Here is a 16,164-nt window from a genome sequence, read left to right on the forward strand (position 1 = left end):
TTAAACCTTAAGTATTTCTTTGCCCCTCCATCTCCAAAAGGGAACTGTCATAATGTATCATCAACACATTGACTAAATGAAACGGAGCTTACTACTATTTATAAATTTATTAAAACTACAATTGTATCAATCATAACAGCTAAATAAATTACATAACAATAGCTTTGGAATGAGGTTATTATGAGGCGTATTTGTCGCCAACGTGATGACGGACCCCCCACTTGTAATTGGCGTTCTTATCAGTCTTGACGAAAGTATGGACCGGGCCAGTGATCCCGCTGGTACCTCGGTGGCTCGACTCATGGCCGTAGTCGTCATGGCCCCGCTTGGGACGTTGCTGTGGTGGCTCATCTTCCGGAGCCGGTTCCACTGTTGGAATTAACATTGACCATTTTCATTCTAGTACAATAATCGATGGTTTTAATGCAATTTTAACATTAATTGGTTTTATGTGCTTTAATTATGAGCGTTCAACATTCATGGACCCTAAGCTGATTTTTTCTGAGTTCTTGTTACTGAAAACACATACGAGACAAGAAAGAGAACACGGAATAGCAAATATATTTTAAAATATTGACTTTTATTGGAAGTAGAGATAAAGACTATTTTTTTTTCCTACCTAAGCTGATAGCCTTGAGAGGCTGTTTCAGCGTAACCTTAGCTAGTAGATGAGCTCACGGGGCTCAAACCGGAGTGATGCTAACACCGACCCTAGCAACAGCAGTGCTTCGCAGAATCTACCACCGGATCGGAAACGCGACCCACTGAGAAGATCCGGCGAGAAACTCAGTGGACTGTGTCTATGGGTTAATTCGCTCGTCGAGCCCTTCGTCGTAAGCGACGGGTTCGACGAGGACGGTGACAGGAGGTGATCAATGATTCCGATTAATCGGCATAAATCTTCGAGATAAAATTTCAATTACAGAGCACACTCCAGAAAACAGCTGAATTGACCAGAGAACGCTTTTAAAAAACTTTTATTGGTTTGACTTGTACCTATTTATGTGGCGGAATCCTTCTACATACATAGTTTTCACTTACTACAAGACGTTCGCTTGAACGTTTGCCCACGCATCACGGACCGTTGCAATACAATAATTTCATTGGTTTGACTTAACCTTACTAGGGTCAACCTAAAGAGAATGTTTTTTTTATATATTTTGTAGACCTTTAATTTTTTTAATCATATTTACTTGTTGTTACATCAAGACGTTTACAACACTTTCAAATAAATTATTTCTAAATAAAACAAAAGTTCTCTTCCTAAGTTATTGTAAGCCTGTGTATGTAAAATATTATAAATGCAATGTTTACTTTTTAAGAGATTCTTATAAGAAAATCAGCTTACACGGTGTCCTGTAATGACGTGGTGGTGTGGCGAACCTGGTGACCCTCAGTGGTCCTCTTGGTACCGGATAAAATGGAATCGACCATGCTGACGTTGCGACAGCCATGCAAGCAAGGAGAAACTGGAAATTAATTATTAAATTAGACCTTTCAAAGCGTCAAAATGTGTATACAAAATAAATAAATAAAATAAATAATATAATAGTTTAAAAAAACTAACAAAATACGCTTTTATAGAAAATCCATCAATAGAAAATAAATTTTAATAAATTTGAATTAAATTTGAAAAAAAATAGTGTAAGAAAATATGATTTTATTGTAAAAAAGCGTATGGTGCTTTTCAGGATATTATCAAAATAACCCTTCTACTCATATCTATGCTGTTCACAAAATATTTATAACTACTGATACCATGCACCCCACGCTTTTTTGACAGTAAAATCATTTTTTCTTTTAGTTTTGAAGGGGGTCAAAATCATCTTAAAAGATTCCGTTACAAACATACATACGTCTGAAGCCAATAAAAGCGTATTAAAAATAGTTTTGGGTATAATGGATACGCTGAGAGCCCAGAGATGTCGGACTCTCGACAATTATGGTTCTGATGTAGCTGCTTTTGGACTTTACTTTGTAGTGTCTACGATCTACAGGGTGAGCTTTTTATTTCTTGGACAGACCGGTTTACATGCTACCAGAGGTATCCCTATGCAGATTGTTACTTGAACTTTGACAACATTTACTTACAAGCTACAACCTGTTAAGAAATACTTGACGAATGAATCATGCTCGGGACAACCGTTATACAGTGCAATTGAAACTGATTATATGATGTCCACGAGCCCTAATATCTCATTAATACAAATTTGGCAGTGAGGTCATATGACTCTCCACAATAATCAAAAGCTTTCTAAAATTATCTGTACCAGAAATTAAAGATTTAATGGATTTTTTTTAGTTCTCTAAAATTAATTCGTTTTATTAATTGTCGCGATATGAAAATATTTGTTTTATCATGAATACTCACCAACGCTTTAAGACCCATAATGAAATGCGAACAACCGTGCGAATACGCCGTTGTTAGAAATGGTCACGATTTTGTCAGATCAGCCTTTTTATGAAGAAAGAAAACCGAATTCTGAACACTTTCTATTCGAAGGTTTTCCGGTTGAACGATCACGTTGGACTGCGAAGAATGAACCGCGCGTGACGAAGCCCTCCGCTTTAAAACCGACTTCCAGAAAAACTAGATCTAGTACTATTTGTGTGGATCAAAAGAGACTGGTGGTAGGACCTCTTGTTAGTCCGCACGGGTAGCTAACACCACCCTGCCTATTTCTGCCGTGAAACAGTAATGCGTTTCGGTCTGAAGGGTAGGGCAGCCGTTGTAACTATACTGAGATGACAAAAGGGTCCTTCTTCGCAGTGAACGCGCAAACCCGTGTCTTCGTGGGGGAGAGCACCCTTCACTTCGTTCAAAACTTGGTTATTTGACAGGTGGGCTTGAGGAATCTGCCACCGAATTGTGATCGTACATACCTCCAGCTACAATAAAAGATCTTATAAAAATATATATGTACAAAAAACATTGAAACAAGGGCGGATCCAGCTTTGGCGCCAGGAGGGGGTCACATAGTCGTGGGCAAGTTAAGAACTTATAATTTAATTTTGATAACAATAGATAATAAATAAATCAAGATGTTCTTCAATTAGTCCAAGTTAGTTCAAGTCCTGGAACTCAGGGGGGGTCATGACCCCCATGACCCCCCCCCCTGGATCCGCCGTTGCATTGAAAAGAAAATAAAAGGTACTTTTACTTTGTTTTTAAACAGAAAATCTTTATGCAACATCCTGCGTAACCATAGCGGTTCTCATTTTTTTATGCATCACTCGATCAGATCTCAAAATGTCGAGCGCATTCAAACTGAGTTTTGTGACAATATTGATAATTAAGTTGGGGACACACCGAGTGCTGTCATTTCATCACCATAAAGCTGTTTATTGCAAAAGGGCTTAGACAGCAACAATTAGGGAATCAAGACAAAACGGTTAGTGAACCAATATGGATTTCGACCTGTTAACTACACGTATTGTGCACAACATTAGTGAAGGATATTTTAAATCAGTAAGTTACAACTTTGGGCATAGAGAATCGTTAATGAGACCAATAGCTGCTGAAAATGTGTTGGATTTATTATATTATTATTATTTTACGTAAATTGTCTGTGATGACAAAAATTGTGAACAATTGATGGGAACTGTACAGTAATTGATTGACACATACAGGCATACACACACCCTGTCACTGCTGATGTCCATGACTGACGGTGACTGCTCACCCTCAGATTGGCTGTTGCTTTCTACCTGAAACGGCGCAAACGAAAAAAGATGCTATTCATCAAAATCATTTGGTTTTTAATTAGAAACTAACTAGCTATTGTTTTTTCTATTGCTCGGAAATATCGCATGTCGCTCAGTCAAGTACCAGTGATTTCGAGTTTATAATCATATTAGCAAAAAACATGAAAGTAAAAAAGTCGCCATATATAAAAATAAACCAAGACAAATAAACCGTACACTGGTGCTAGGACCTCTTGAGAGTCCGCACGGGTGGGTACCACCACCCTGCTCTATTTATGTCGTGAAGCAGTAATGCATTTCGGTTTAAAGGGTGGAGCAGCCGTTGTAACTATACTTGAGACCTTAGAAATTATATCTCAAGGCGGGTGGCGCATTTACGTTGTGGATGTCTATGGGCTCCAGTAACCACTTAACACCAGGTGGGCTGTGAACTCGTCCACCCATCTAAGCAATAAAAAAAAAACACAATTTAATAACAAGGAATTTTCAGAAACAAATATGCACTTATATTTTAATGCACGCATTGTTAGCGCTATATTTACACAATAAATTCCGAAGCCTCAGTAAGTAGCTAAGTGAATGCTCAATTAAATCTTTAGAGCTACAGTAATTTACCTCAATTTCTTCATCAGCACTGCTACAATATAGCAATCGAGTAATTCATTATTCAAAGAGTTAATGTCCGTATTTATTACTCTGGCAACATTAAATTAATTTGTTTATCTTTTGTGATGTTGCGAAATCGGTTTTCAAAATGGCCTCGCTCTGTTGCTGGGTACAGCGACGGTGGAACAAAAATAATGGGATTTGTGTATTCATAAACTACAAAGCCTTCGTCAAACAGAACGCGTAATTAGCGCGCGTCAGAGCGCTAAACTACCGCCGCGCTATGACGCTGAGATGTGTTGTACTACAATGGTAACATACCGTCAAACAGAGCCCCAGCGCTATAAGTACGCAGCGCTCTGTCGCGGCGTTAGGACGCTTTGACGTCAGGCGTTGTAATTTTTTACAAATTTTATTTTAGCGTCCGAGTGAATGTGTATTAAAATACTAGATAATGCCCGAAAAAATGATATAAATAGTTAGAAAATACCCATGCTTATACAATGCCACATCTGAATCACTCGATTTCTTAATACTTTTAAATGTTTACACTGCTATCGAAAGGCACTATGATTTGGCGAATGCGTTGCGTCAAGGAGCGTTAGACTCATCTAGTCAATTGGTGTGACATGAAAAGAGCGCGACGTTAAGTACGCGGCGCTAAGTACGCGTTCTGTTTGACGAAGGCTTTAGTATGTCTTGTTCTTAATGCGTTATATGAAACATAAGTTTAAGGAACAGATCACAGAGCGCTGAGACCCTTCGTAGCCAGGACGGCACGTGAATTCAGAATTACTAACGGTAAATCACCTTTCAATGATAATTCAAATGGAAATTAATATGTTTGTTTACTTGAGAGTATATGGTTAGGAAGCCCATAGACATCTACAACGTAAATGCAGTAACGGAAAGGTGGATACCTTGAGATATAAGTTCTAAGGTCTCAGTATAGTTATAACGGCTACCCCACCCTTCAAACCGAAACGCATTACTGCTACACGGCAGAAATACACAGGAATAGTGGTGGTACCTACCCGTGTGGACTCACAAGAGGTCCAGTATCATCAGTAATTACGCAAATTATAATTTTGCGGGTTTGATTTTGATTACACGATGTTATTCCTTCTCCGTGTAAGTTAATCGTGAATATTTGTTAAATACGTATTTTATTAGAAAAATTGGTACCCGCCTGCGGGATTCAAACATCGCATCGCAACATCCTTTGCATCGCTAGATACGAATGCATCGGACGTTTTATCCTTTAGGCCACGACGCGGCGACGACTTAATATCAATATCTACTCCCGGTGCAACTCAAGCTTTAGTCAAAGTCACAATTACGTGAACTTACATAACTTCAGCTCGGACGCTGGCCATTTGAACGTCATTAGCAATTTTTTTGTGTTTAAAATATTTAAAACGCTTATAGTCTGATTTCAGAATTATATAAAAAAAAAGTCTTAGTCAATAGCTCAAACTAATTTTATTTTAATGATCTGAACTTAGTAGTAAAAACATAATTGATCTGTAAGTTTACTGAAAAGATTTCTTTAATATAAAAAAAATATAAGTCCGATCGACCTTTCAGTAATAATTACAAAATGGTTTTCTGAAATCATTTTGAAAGGAATTAATTAAATTTTCTATGAGCAAATACATTTAGTTGTTGTGAATCATGGTCGACTAGATTTCAAGATGGAATTGTTGTTGGGATCTCGCTCACGGCGTCTTAAAGTCTTAGCGGTTTCCGAAGTTCGGGTCAGACACTGATTTTTTTTTATTGCTTAGATGGGTGGACGAGCTCACGACCCACCTGGTCAAGTGGTTATCGGAGCCCATGACATCTACAACGTAAACGCCGCCACCCACCATGAGACGTGAGTTGTAAGGTCTCATTTTCAACAGTACAACCGGCTGCCCCGTCCTTCAAATCGAAGCGCATTACTGCTTCACGGCAGAAACAGGCAGGGTGGTGGTACCTACCTGTGCGGACTCACAAGAGGTCCTACTACCAGTAAAAATTATAGTGGTTCACGCTGCAAAGATGCACAGTTGGTTTTCAATATCCTATCTATTATTTTCGTGAATGACACAGGGCATTTGATACAGAGAGTATTATTATACAGACAGTATTACGATAAGTTGTATAGTTGACAATGGACTATGGACAATCTTGCTGGAACCTTTCGTTCCGTGGGGAGTGTTGTGTGGATAATAAGAGATGATTCTGCTATTCCCATCATCCTCTAACAACTTGCGGAGGACAGTTAATACAACCTACCTGGAACCATTGCGTGTATTCACCTATATTTCTTCAAACGTTTTGCTAAATAGTTCTTTTCGGTACTACCTACCGGCTTGACTGTAGCCATGATGTTGCCAAAATTCATAAATGATTGTAACCACTTACCATTGTACGTAGTCGCGATATCTAGTCGTCTGCCATCATAATCAATAAATGTGTTAAAGTAATTTCGACTTTAATCCTATGTCTTAAGCTCAACATTCTCGTTTTAGTGTTTACTGGCTTTAACAACTTTTTAAATTTAGGGTGGAATGGAAGATTATTTACGCCTTGTAAAAAAGCTGTTTTTCTTTGTCGTTTTTTGTGGCGTAAATGAGCAGTCGAAACCTTTGACCCCTCTATGTAGAGTCACGAGATCCCTCTATTGTGCTTTAGTAACTTTAAGGATGCTAATATTAGATTCGTTTAACGAAATCTCACCCAAATTTAACGAATCGTTTTTCGAAGCCTCGTTTTAAAATTCTATTGATGCGTAGCGAGCTAGAAAGACGCTAAAATTAAGTCACCAGGGGCATCCAACCAAATCTATTTAATTTATCGAATGTCGAAAAGTAATAGTAGTTTTTTGTTAGCAATAAACTAGAATCATATCAAAGAGTTTGAGCATAATGAAATGCTAAAGCGTTGCCATGTTAGACTTCCAACAGATGAGCCGTAACCTCGCAGGCCACGTAGTCAGCAAAAACCCTGTTTCACGGACCTCTATTTTACCAATCTCATTCGCATCCTTTCAGATGTTCGGTGTTTGGTAGGTACTGTCGTCAAAAGTCCAAAAACCATCTCAACCTAATCCAACTAGAAACTCTTCATCATTGATTCGTACTACTAATCCTTAAATTATTATTTTAATTGCACATACGGCAGAATGGTAATCATTGAAGAGATAGACACTGCTCGAAAAGCATTTCCTCTACCGCTCTGACTGGATCGAGAACACATGCTTAACTAGACCAGCTTATACTGTATTTGAACCTGGAAAAAGTTTGTAGCGGTAGCCACCACAGAACACAAGATATTTGACAGATGCCTGAATCTCGCTTACGACATTTTCAAGTTAAGCTCGCATATATACAAGTTCCGAACAACATTGGGACCGTCGGTCTACCGAGCAAATATCACCCGCTCGGTGGAAGTTCTTCCCTTTGTCGTTTAAGCCTCCCCAAAAATTAATGGATACTTCGAATAGCATGCAGCGCTTTTGTCTCTGGTAATTCCGATGTCGGTAAGCAATGGTGACCACTCACTGTGTAGACCGTATGCTCTATCGTCTACAAAGGCAATAACAAAAAAGTCATAATACATGCGTGTGGATCCGGACTTCACATCACTCCCGGTCTAAATAATAAACAATCTATTTTTCTAGAGTCACTATTATTTCTACGTTAGCACTGGTGGTTTACTTGGGATTGGTTACTGGTAGACTTGGTGGCATCGTCGGTTCAATTGGTAAATTCTCCTGATATGACGGATTCGGTACCCACCTAATGCAATTCCATCCTTTTAAGTTTTCAGTCATATGTCTTCAGGTATAAAGGGTGAAACGATAATTTTCTATGAGAGACTTCTTTTGGACAATCAAACTCTCATTAAATCCAATCAACCGTTCACCGGGAATTGAATAGTTAGACGCTCTCTGATACGCTCTGATTGAACTCATTCAGACATCACAAGAAAGTTAAGTTTGAACTTTATTACTACAAAAAGCTTTTGTTTTGAAATGACCGAATTATAGTTTTGAAGCCAAATAGATTAGAACCATCCGCACTTACTGATTTAATCATATTTGAGTAAAGTGTTTTTTGTTTTTGTTTTAATTAACAAAAGCTGAGTATTGCATCACTAAAATCGTTTGCTTCATATAGCCAAAACAAAAACTCATTACAACTAAACAATGCAAAAATACGTGCGTTAAAATACAACGCAACATTTGCAATGAAATGTTTACGTCCCCTGAAAACGTTGGACGATCACCTGCTGTCTATAAATGATCTAACGGTCACTGTCGTTTTGGAAACACCATCGTTCAGTCGAGATGTCACCACGGGTTTTGGGAACAACGGTAAATATATCGATATTTTTTTTAAAGTACTTTTGGTGATGAGTAAACAAAATGTTAAGTGTTGCTCTAAAATCTCATTAAAAAAAAAAGGTTTCATTTTGAAATATTGTAACCCTCTGTGTTCTGTAGTGTCAAATGATTTCGATTTTGTTAACTGCCGTTTCAGTCAAAATGGTGATGCTATTATCAAATTCAAAATAAGAAAGCGCGGCAAACCATTGTGAAAAATCTATGAAACAAAAAACTATAGTGCAGTTTTTTAATGAAACACATTTTAACAGAGCTAGAAGATACTTCCGAAACAGTAGGCAGCGGCTTGGCTCTGCTCCTAGCATTGCTGAAGTCCATGGGCGACGGTAACCACTTACCATCAGGTGGGCCGCACGCTCGTCTGCCTACAAAGGCAATAAAAAAAATAAAAAAAAAAACAATTTTGAAGATTTTATTCGATACGGGACAACTCTTAACTTTACGGTTGCAAATTAGAAAATCATAACATTTCGTTGAGCGTTGCTAAATTTAGATATGATCTTATTGTCAAAAAGGTTCAAATGCTCACATTTCAGAAATGGCTCTGGTGTTTTTTCGTGCTCCAAGGTTCCTGGGTCCCGGCGAGGGCCGTCACAGTTCGGACTCCACCCAGCAATCCGGCCACCGTCGAAGCACAGGCTAAGTTCTTTCAGTAAGCACACAAATTCAATTTAAATTTTCAAGTATTCAATCCTTCATTAATATGCTTTGGTTAATAAAAAACAGCTTTTAAGCTTGCCACACCTTTAACTGATTACTGATTGATAATGTAGGATTGGTAAGAACGGAACGTATGAAAATAGTGTGAAACGGAGCGTTAAGATGCAAGTGAGAGAAAACGGCAAGAAAGGGAAAAGAGTATGACAGACAGTATGACAGAGAAAAGGAAGATGAAAGGTAGGACGCCTTGTGAATTCGCACGGGTAGGTACCACCACTCTGCCTATTTCTGCCGTGAAGCAACAATGCGTTTCGGCTTGAATAGCGAGGTAGCCGTTGTACGGTAAAAAGTGAGACCTTAGTCAGGCCTCAAGGTGGGTGGCGGTATTACGTTGTAGATGTCTATGGGCTTCGGTTACCATTTAACACCCGGTGGGCCGTGAGCTCGTCCACCCATATAGGCAATAAAAAAATATAAAAACTTAAGTAATTTTATCTATATATTAATACGTGAAGCAAAAACTTTGTATCCCTTTAAATGAAAATGGCGCGGACGGAGGAGTATGAAATTTTCCACACTTATAGAGAAAATAGAGAAGAAGTGCACAATGCTAATATTTTTTTAAATAATGCATAAAAGATGCATTAAGTCAATAAAGAAAACATTACACACACTACATAACATGTATTTAACGCACACACGCATGCATATGTACTATTTATTGTCAAACTTTTGCTCTTGACGTCTGTGTTCAAATTGAGAATAGATTAAATATTGTTTGTCTTTATTAATATTTTTTTATAGTGTAACCTTGGCGAAATTTGTGATTATAAAAGTATAAAATACAATTATAATAGTGTACAAACTTACAATTCCATGTAATTATAGTCGAATTTCGACTACTACGGGGCCCACTAGTTAACATAAAATGTACATAGTTTCTTGCCCAATTCAAATTATTATGAAAGCTGTAGTTCATTTACTTGTAATCTAAACGAGAATTATTTCGTTTTCGAATCGAGTTGCTGATTAAGAGTCGAAAGTGGCCTCGTAACGAATACACAGCCTTCACTCCTAATTAGATTCTATTGTGATATGCAGATCGGTATTCGATATTACTATTGTCCGCACTGTAAGTTAAAATTTGAATGACGTACATTTTAAAGTTCAGATTGGGTGTAAATTTTATTTATTTATAACTAGCTGACCCGGCATACTTCGTAGTGCCTCAATCGATCAATAAAAGACCCAAACTTTTGTATATAATAAACTTAAAACAAACAAAAGGAATCCGTCCGACGGGAGGGGACATCAATCACATTCAATTCCGAGCATTTTCATATTTATCTACCTTTTAAACCTTCTTTGGACTTCTACAAATAATTCAAGACCAAAATTAGCCAAATCGGTTCAGCCGTTCTCGAGTTTTAGCGAGACTAACGAACAGCAATTCATTTTTATATATAAATACTTTATATATTATACAGTATAAAGGTGGACTTAATGCCATAGGCATTCTCTGACAGTCTACCTTAGGGGGGTGCAGAGATGAACCTTGGTAAGTGTAGTGTGATAGAGATATTACTTAAACATAATTATGTGTATGTATAAAATTTGGATGGAGGGTTGCTTCAAAATGTTTGTTAGAGACGCCGTAACATTAAAAAGCCGCATTGTTTTTTTTTTTTTTTGATAGCTGTATCATTTATTTTGGAACATTAATTCTATAGTCAAATTCAAAACAGTCATTCAAACAAAAACATCAATAATGACACAAACGATTGAAAAGATGACAGTTACAATAGTCAGTAGACTGACCGTGTTTATGACATGGCCCATATCTATGGGCGATTTAACCAATTGCCATCAAGTTGGCTGTTTAAAAACCAAACTTTAATGCATACATACAAGCGTTGAGTTTGTAATGGCTTTTTTTTCACTTCGTTCGTTTTGTCACTATTGGTGTATTAGAAACAGTAGGCAATTAGAAATCAGAGAAAGACTTTGCTTAAGGTAATAATAGCGTTACTTCTTATTTTAATTTATTAAGGTACTTTCAATGATTGAATTTTTTTTTCCAACTTGAACCTAACTATTTTAGCAACATTGTAAATAGATAGTTTTCAAAGATGAGCCATAATCACTGACACTTCAAAATAGGTTTGTTATTTATGTCTTAGGTGATTTTCATTTTAATTTCGTATTCTTATTTTTTTCTTGTAAAGTTAGGAAAAAGAGTTTTCAATTATTTATTAATTACCGAAAAAGCCGGTTGTTGAATAGCGTAGAAAAAACGGTTGAATTTTATTTATCCTTGCCTATTTATAGTTTGCATAATTTAATATCAGGCTTCATATTGTGTTTTAAATTCTAGCATACGCTTATATTCCGCAAAGCTTCAATAAAACTTTCCACCACAATAACCAGTTATAACTGTAAATAAGTGAAAGTCTAAATTTGCTTTATAGGGATTTTTTCTCAGTACAGTTGAGTCCATACAAGATAGAGTTCGGTCACGTGTGTGAGGACCCCAACACGTGGGAGCAACGTTACGAGAAGAAAGACTTTAAGAACCACAGGGACATGGGCAAAGTATACCTTATGTACTAATTAACGAGATCTATTTTTCTTTCTCTGTCCCGCTTCGCTTCGCTTGGCTGAAGGTATAGGCACTTGCCCACTTCCGAGGACTTCGATCAGGGGCACCGGTTGGGAAGCGAACACCACTTCACTGAACGACACGAGAGGTCCCGCCCCTCTGCTGGACTTTTCTCTGCTAAAGTACGCTTACCATGCTTCATTCATTATTTTTGCCAGAACTTTCATTGTACCTAATAATACCCATATTTATTGAAGGTATCTTCTTTGAATGCCGTCTTCTTTCCAAACTCGCATGCCTCTTCTTGTTTATTTTACTAGACTATATTACTAACAAAAGGCAACTTTCAAAATGTATTGCGTAATATTATTTTGTTAAATTTAATTTCAAATGCTAATAGATAACTTCTCAAGCTGTAGTAGGTACTGCCGTTTCTTCTTATTTCTTGTAACTCATTTATATTAACTTTAATTCTTCAGCAAATAACTTTATTTCTCTTCTGTGATACACGTTTGTCACTAATCTTGTTCTTAAGACTAATATTCTCCATTAAAAATCTCATAGGTGCGATGGGGGGATAAAAAAGGGGGCTACGGTGAGCATTATTGGGATTTGAACCACGCAGGTCACTCCGGCAATAACGATAATGATGGTTACGAGAATCATTCCGATGACAGTCCCTATGGCGATAATGAGCATCATGACTCTTATGATGAGCCCAGTGAGCAGAGCCCGATTTATGAAAAGGACGAGTATGACCCGGAGAAGGTGAGCTACGATGAAAGCGGCCGATCGAAGCGTGCCCATCCGCGGGCGAAAGTCGAACGCAGAGAGCTTACCGCGTTGCCGGAGAAAAACAAAGAAATCTCGCAAGAGGCCGCGGAGCAACACGACACGCCTCAACGAACAGATGTAGAGCAAAAGAAACCCCGACGTCATCAACAGCAGAGGAGGGATAACGATTCGAAGGAAACCAGAAATCAAGTTGTTCTGGTCGTGAGTCATAAAGATGAGGAAGATGTAAATGAAAAGCCTAAAAGACAGCCTGAATTTAAGGCTCATTTTGTTCCTTACGAAGGCGGTGCTGGGGTGAGGCAGCATCAACCACCTGAAGCCACGGCGGCTGCTTCGGTGCCAAGACTTTTCCTTGAACCCTCGACGGGACATGTCGTTGATAGGGCCACAGGACAAGCGTATGTCTTACAGCCAGTTGCAAATTAATAGTACAAGTAATATTTAAGTGAACGTGTGTAATGTTTTTAGTTTCTAGTTATTTATTTCAATAAAGTTTTTATTACGGTTCTATTTTTACTTCTCATTCTATTATTACCGCAAGGATGACTCATCAATATGTGAATGCTACATCCCGAGACAAGAGTTAGAAGTCTCAAAAGTATTGTAACTGACTGTACGTGCTGGTGTTTGGGGTTGGATGGACTCCAGATGTAGTGGATTTTACATAAAATTTTATTAAAGTTACTTCGCAGGCGGTATTGCATTTTATGAGCTTAGACAGATACGAGTGTCCTGCATATTTCTATCGCAAAATAGTTGCATCTAATTATCTTCAAAAATATTTCATATTCACCATAATTGAACCCACGTATATTATGGTTTGTTATACGTACACCAATAATTAATATACAAAATGGTAAATTTAGAAATTTGCCATTCTTGGCGTCAGCGCCTCTGTTTTACGCCCAGTTCCTTGGCATCACCATTGACTATGACCGACGGTAACGAAGTCGTCCACCATAGGCAATAAAATACAAGCATTCATAAATACCTACAATAGCATACGATACTCTAACTCAATTAGGCATAATTTTTTGCAAATCAAAACATGCGCACGATACGCCTTCAAATATTAACCGTTACTAATAAAATTAGTAGTAGAATTGCCATAGGTCACCGCTAGGCATTGTGGGAACAATGTGTTAGGCCGACTGTGAAAAATCTTATGTCCCCATTTATACAGAACATTCACCAACGGAATTGGTCTAGTTGAAATTGTTTATTGACATTCACTTCTCTGTAGTAAATGCATTAAATCTATAGGTACCTATACTGATATTATAAAGAGGAAAGGTTTGTTTGTTTGTTTGTATTGAATAGGCTCGGAAACTACTGAACCGATTTGAAAAATCCTTTCACTGTTTGGAAGCTACACTATTCCCGAGTGACATAGGCTATAATATTTTTTGAAAAAAATTAGGGATCTTTAATAAAACTCCAATAATGTAACCCAAGGTGTAAAAAATTACCTAAAATATTCTTTACATCGCGTGCTCTGCGAAAACTCTTGATGATAGAATAAAATAATGTACAACGACTTTGTAGAATACATTATTAATTACAAAAAGTGTCGAGACAGCATTTGTCCAACTATTGTAGTTATGCCGCAATAAGTGTTCTTTTATTTTTAAAAATAAAACAACGTCAAATATCGTTGAATTTTTTGTTAAAGACCCGAGCGGAGCCGGAGCGAGCCGCTAGTACATAATAAAGCGATAAGTTTTTTGACGTAGCAAAATCGCAGTAAAATTTCGTGTCAAATCAGAGCATGGCAGAACAGATAAGCGTTTAAAATATTAACTTAGGCTTTTTTTTTTATTTCCCTTGTAGGCAGATGAGCATACGCCCACCTGATAGTAAGTGGTTATCGTCGCCCATGGAATTCAGCAATGCCAGGGGCAGAGCCAAGCTTCGTTTGAAGAAGAATATAACGCTCGGGAAACACCGTGGAGGGGAGCTCATTCCATAGCCGAATGACCAAAGAGCAAAAAGACCTCTGGAAACGCACTGTAGATGATCGCAGTGGCTCGAGGTAGTATGGATGAACTCTACTCCGGTGGCGGGCGGTGCGAAGGTAGAAACGAGATGATGGTATCATCTCAAACTATTCCTCAGTGCACTCCCTGGCTGACTAGACAGTCAGTCTACTGTTTTTTTCCCTACTTAATCGTTGGTAGCATAAGAAGCTATTCCAATTTGCGCGGATCGTTAGGTGAGTTCACGGGCACAACCTCAGAGAATTTCTAACACTAGCCCGAGCAAGATCAGTGCTTCGCTGAATCTACTACCGGATCGGAATCGTGACCCACTGAGAAGATCCGGCGTGAATCTCTATGAACTAAAAACAGTGTCTACCTTAAGATTTGCTAACCAGATAATAGGAAGTAGCCCGTGAGATTTCCTGCCCATCTGCGACAACATTACCACTGATCCGTCCGCCGTAGAAATCGGCACGTCACAAATCGGTCAAAGGATATTACCGTCCGACAGTTAGGTACCTTTTCAAGACAAACCAGTTCGACCACAATTCGTGAGAAAGTACCCTTACCCCTGCGATTTAACTATCATAGACAGTTCGTAGGGATTACACTTGTTCTAAAGGGCGTTGATTTCCCTGACATACGAATCTGAAGTTCGTATAGAATTTTTATAATAATTGAATTTGACTTTAGTGCAAAGCTGGCCGTTTCATATTTTAATGATAGCAAACTTTTTAAACGCTGATGGAAGAGTTGATATTTAACTAAAATAACCTTAACAATAATTTTAACTAAATTTAAAATTTCTCTATGACTTTTTTATTAATCATGATTAGGTATAGTAGTAAATAGCGTACCAATGCTCGATAATGTTAAGCTAGGACTTTAGTTTGACGTATAGTTGCGGGTAATTACAAATGTCATGCTAAATTTTCCAAAAAATTACCATAAGAAGTGCAAAAAAATCATAGACATAACGATTACTGACAGGAAAAAGCGTAACATGCAAATAAAGGGTCACTCCACTAACAGTTGTTCTCACGGCGATAAGCGGTCAGACTGGTTTAAGGACGAACCCTTCGCGGAGTATAGTATTATCATGCGAGGGCAGGACAGTGTCTTCCGCGTCCATTGTCCACGGAACTGGTTTGGACATTTCCAGTCTGTGAGAAAGTTTTCTAACTTCTCTATTGTTTAATAAATATGTTTGTTTATGTTGATTGATTAGGTCAGGTTTAACTGAAACACAGCGTCTTTTGAGTATCGTTTTATTATGACATATTAGAAAAAACTATTTAAATTTTGTGTTAAATTCAAAATCTTGAAATTTTCTTTTTCATTATCTGTGCCCAATATTAACAAGACATACCCGAAAACAATACTCAGATCGAAGTAAACCGAATATCTATTATTAATATTAGTTGCTA

At 37.8% G+C, this 16,164-nt stretch overlaps 1 protein-coding gene across 2 annotated transcripts; it reads left to right on the forward strand.

Annotated features, from left to right (window-relative positions):
- The first annotated feature begins 8,229 nt into the window (after positions 1-8,229).
- LOC105841350 (uncharacterized) lies at positions 8,230-13,268 on the forward strand. 2 transcript variants are annotated; one of them, XM_012688767.4, is made up of 4 exons: positions 8,230-8,674; positions 9,241-9,356; positions 11,833-11,956; positions 12,528-13,268. In XM_012688767.4, the coding sequence occupies exons 1-4, from the start codon at positions 8,648-8,650 to the stop codon at positions 13,182-13,184; spliced, it is 924 nt and encodes a 307-aa protein (XP_012544221.3). In that variant the 5' UTR covers positions 8,230-8,647; the 3' UTR covers positions 13,185-13,268. The 2 variants fall into 2 exon arrangements, with proteins under 2 accessions (XP_012544221.3, XP_037875030.1); XM_038019102.2 differs by lacking the exon at positions 11,833-11,956 and adding an exon at positions 12,028-12,145.
- Positions 13,269-16,164: the final 2,896 nt, after the last annotated feature.

This window comes from Bombyx mori, chromosome 22 (assembly GCF_030269925.1).
Source record: "Bombyx mori chromosome 22, ASM3026992v2".
NCBI classification, from domain to species: domain Eukaryota; kingdom Metazoa; phylum Arthropoda; class Insecta; order Lepidoptera; family Bombycidae; genus Bombyx; species Bombyx mori.

Bases quoted from the DNA above. Each gene is read 5' to 3' on its own strand.
- LOC105841350 (XM_012688767.4), top strand. From the start codon at position 8,648: ATGTCACCACGGGTTTTGGGAACAACG. The intron at 8,675-9,240 runs GTAAATATATCG...CTCACATTTCAG, and splicing joins CACGGGTTTTGGGAACAACG to AAATGGCTCTGGTGTTTTTT. The intron at 9,357-11,832 runs GTAAGCACACAA...TTTGCTTTATAG, and splicing joins GCACAGGCTAAGTTCTTTCA to GGATTTTTTCTCAGTACAGT.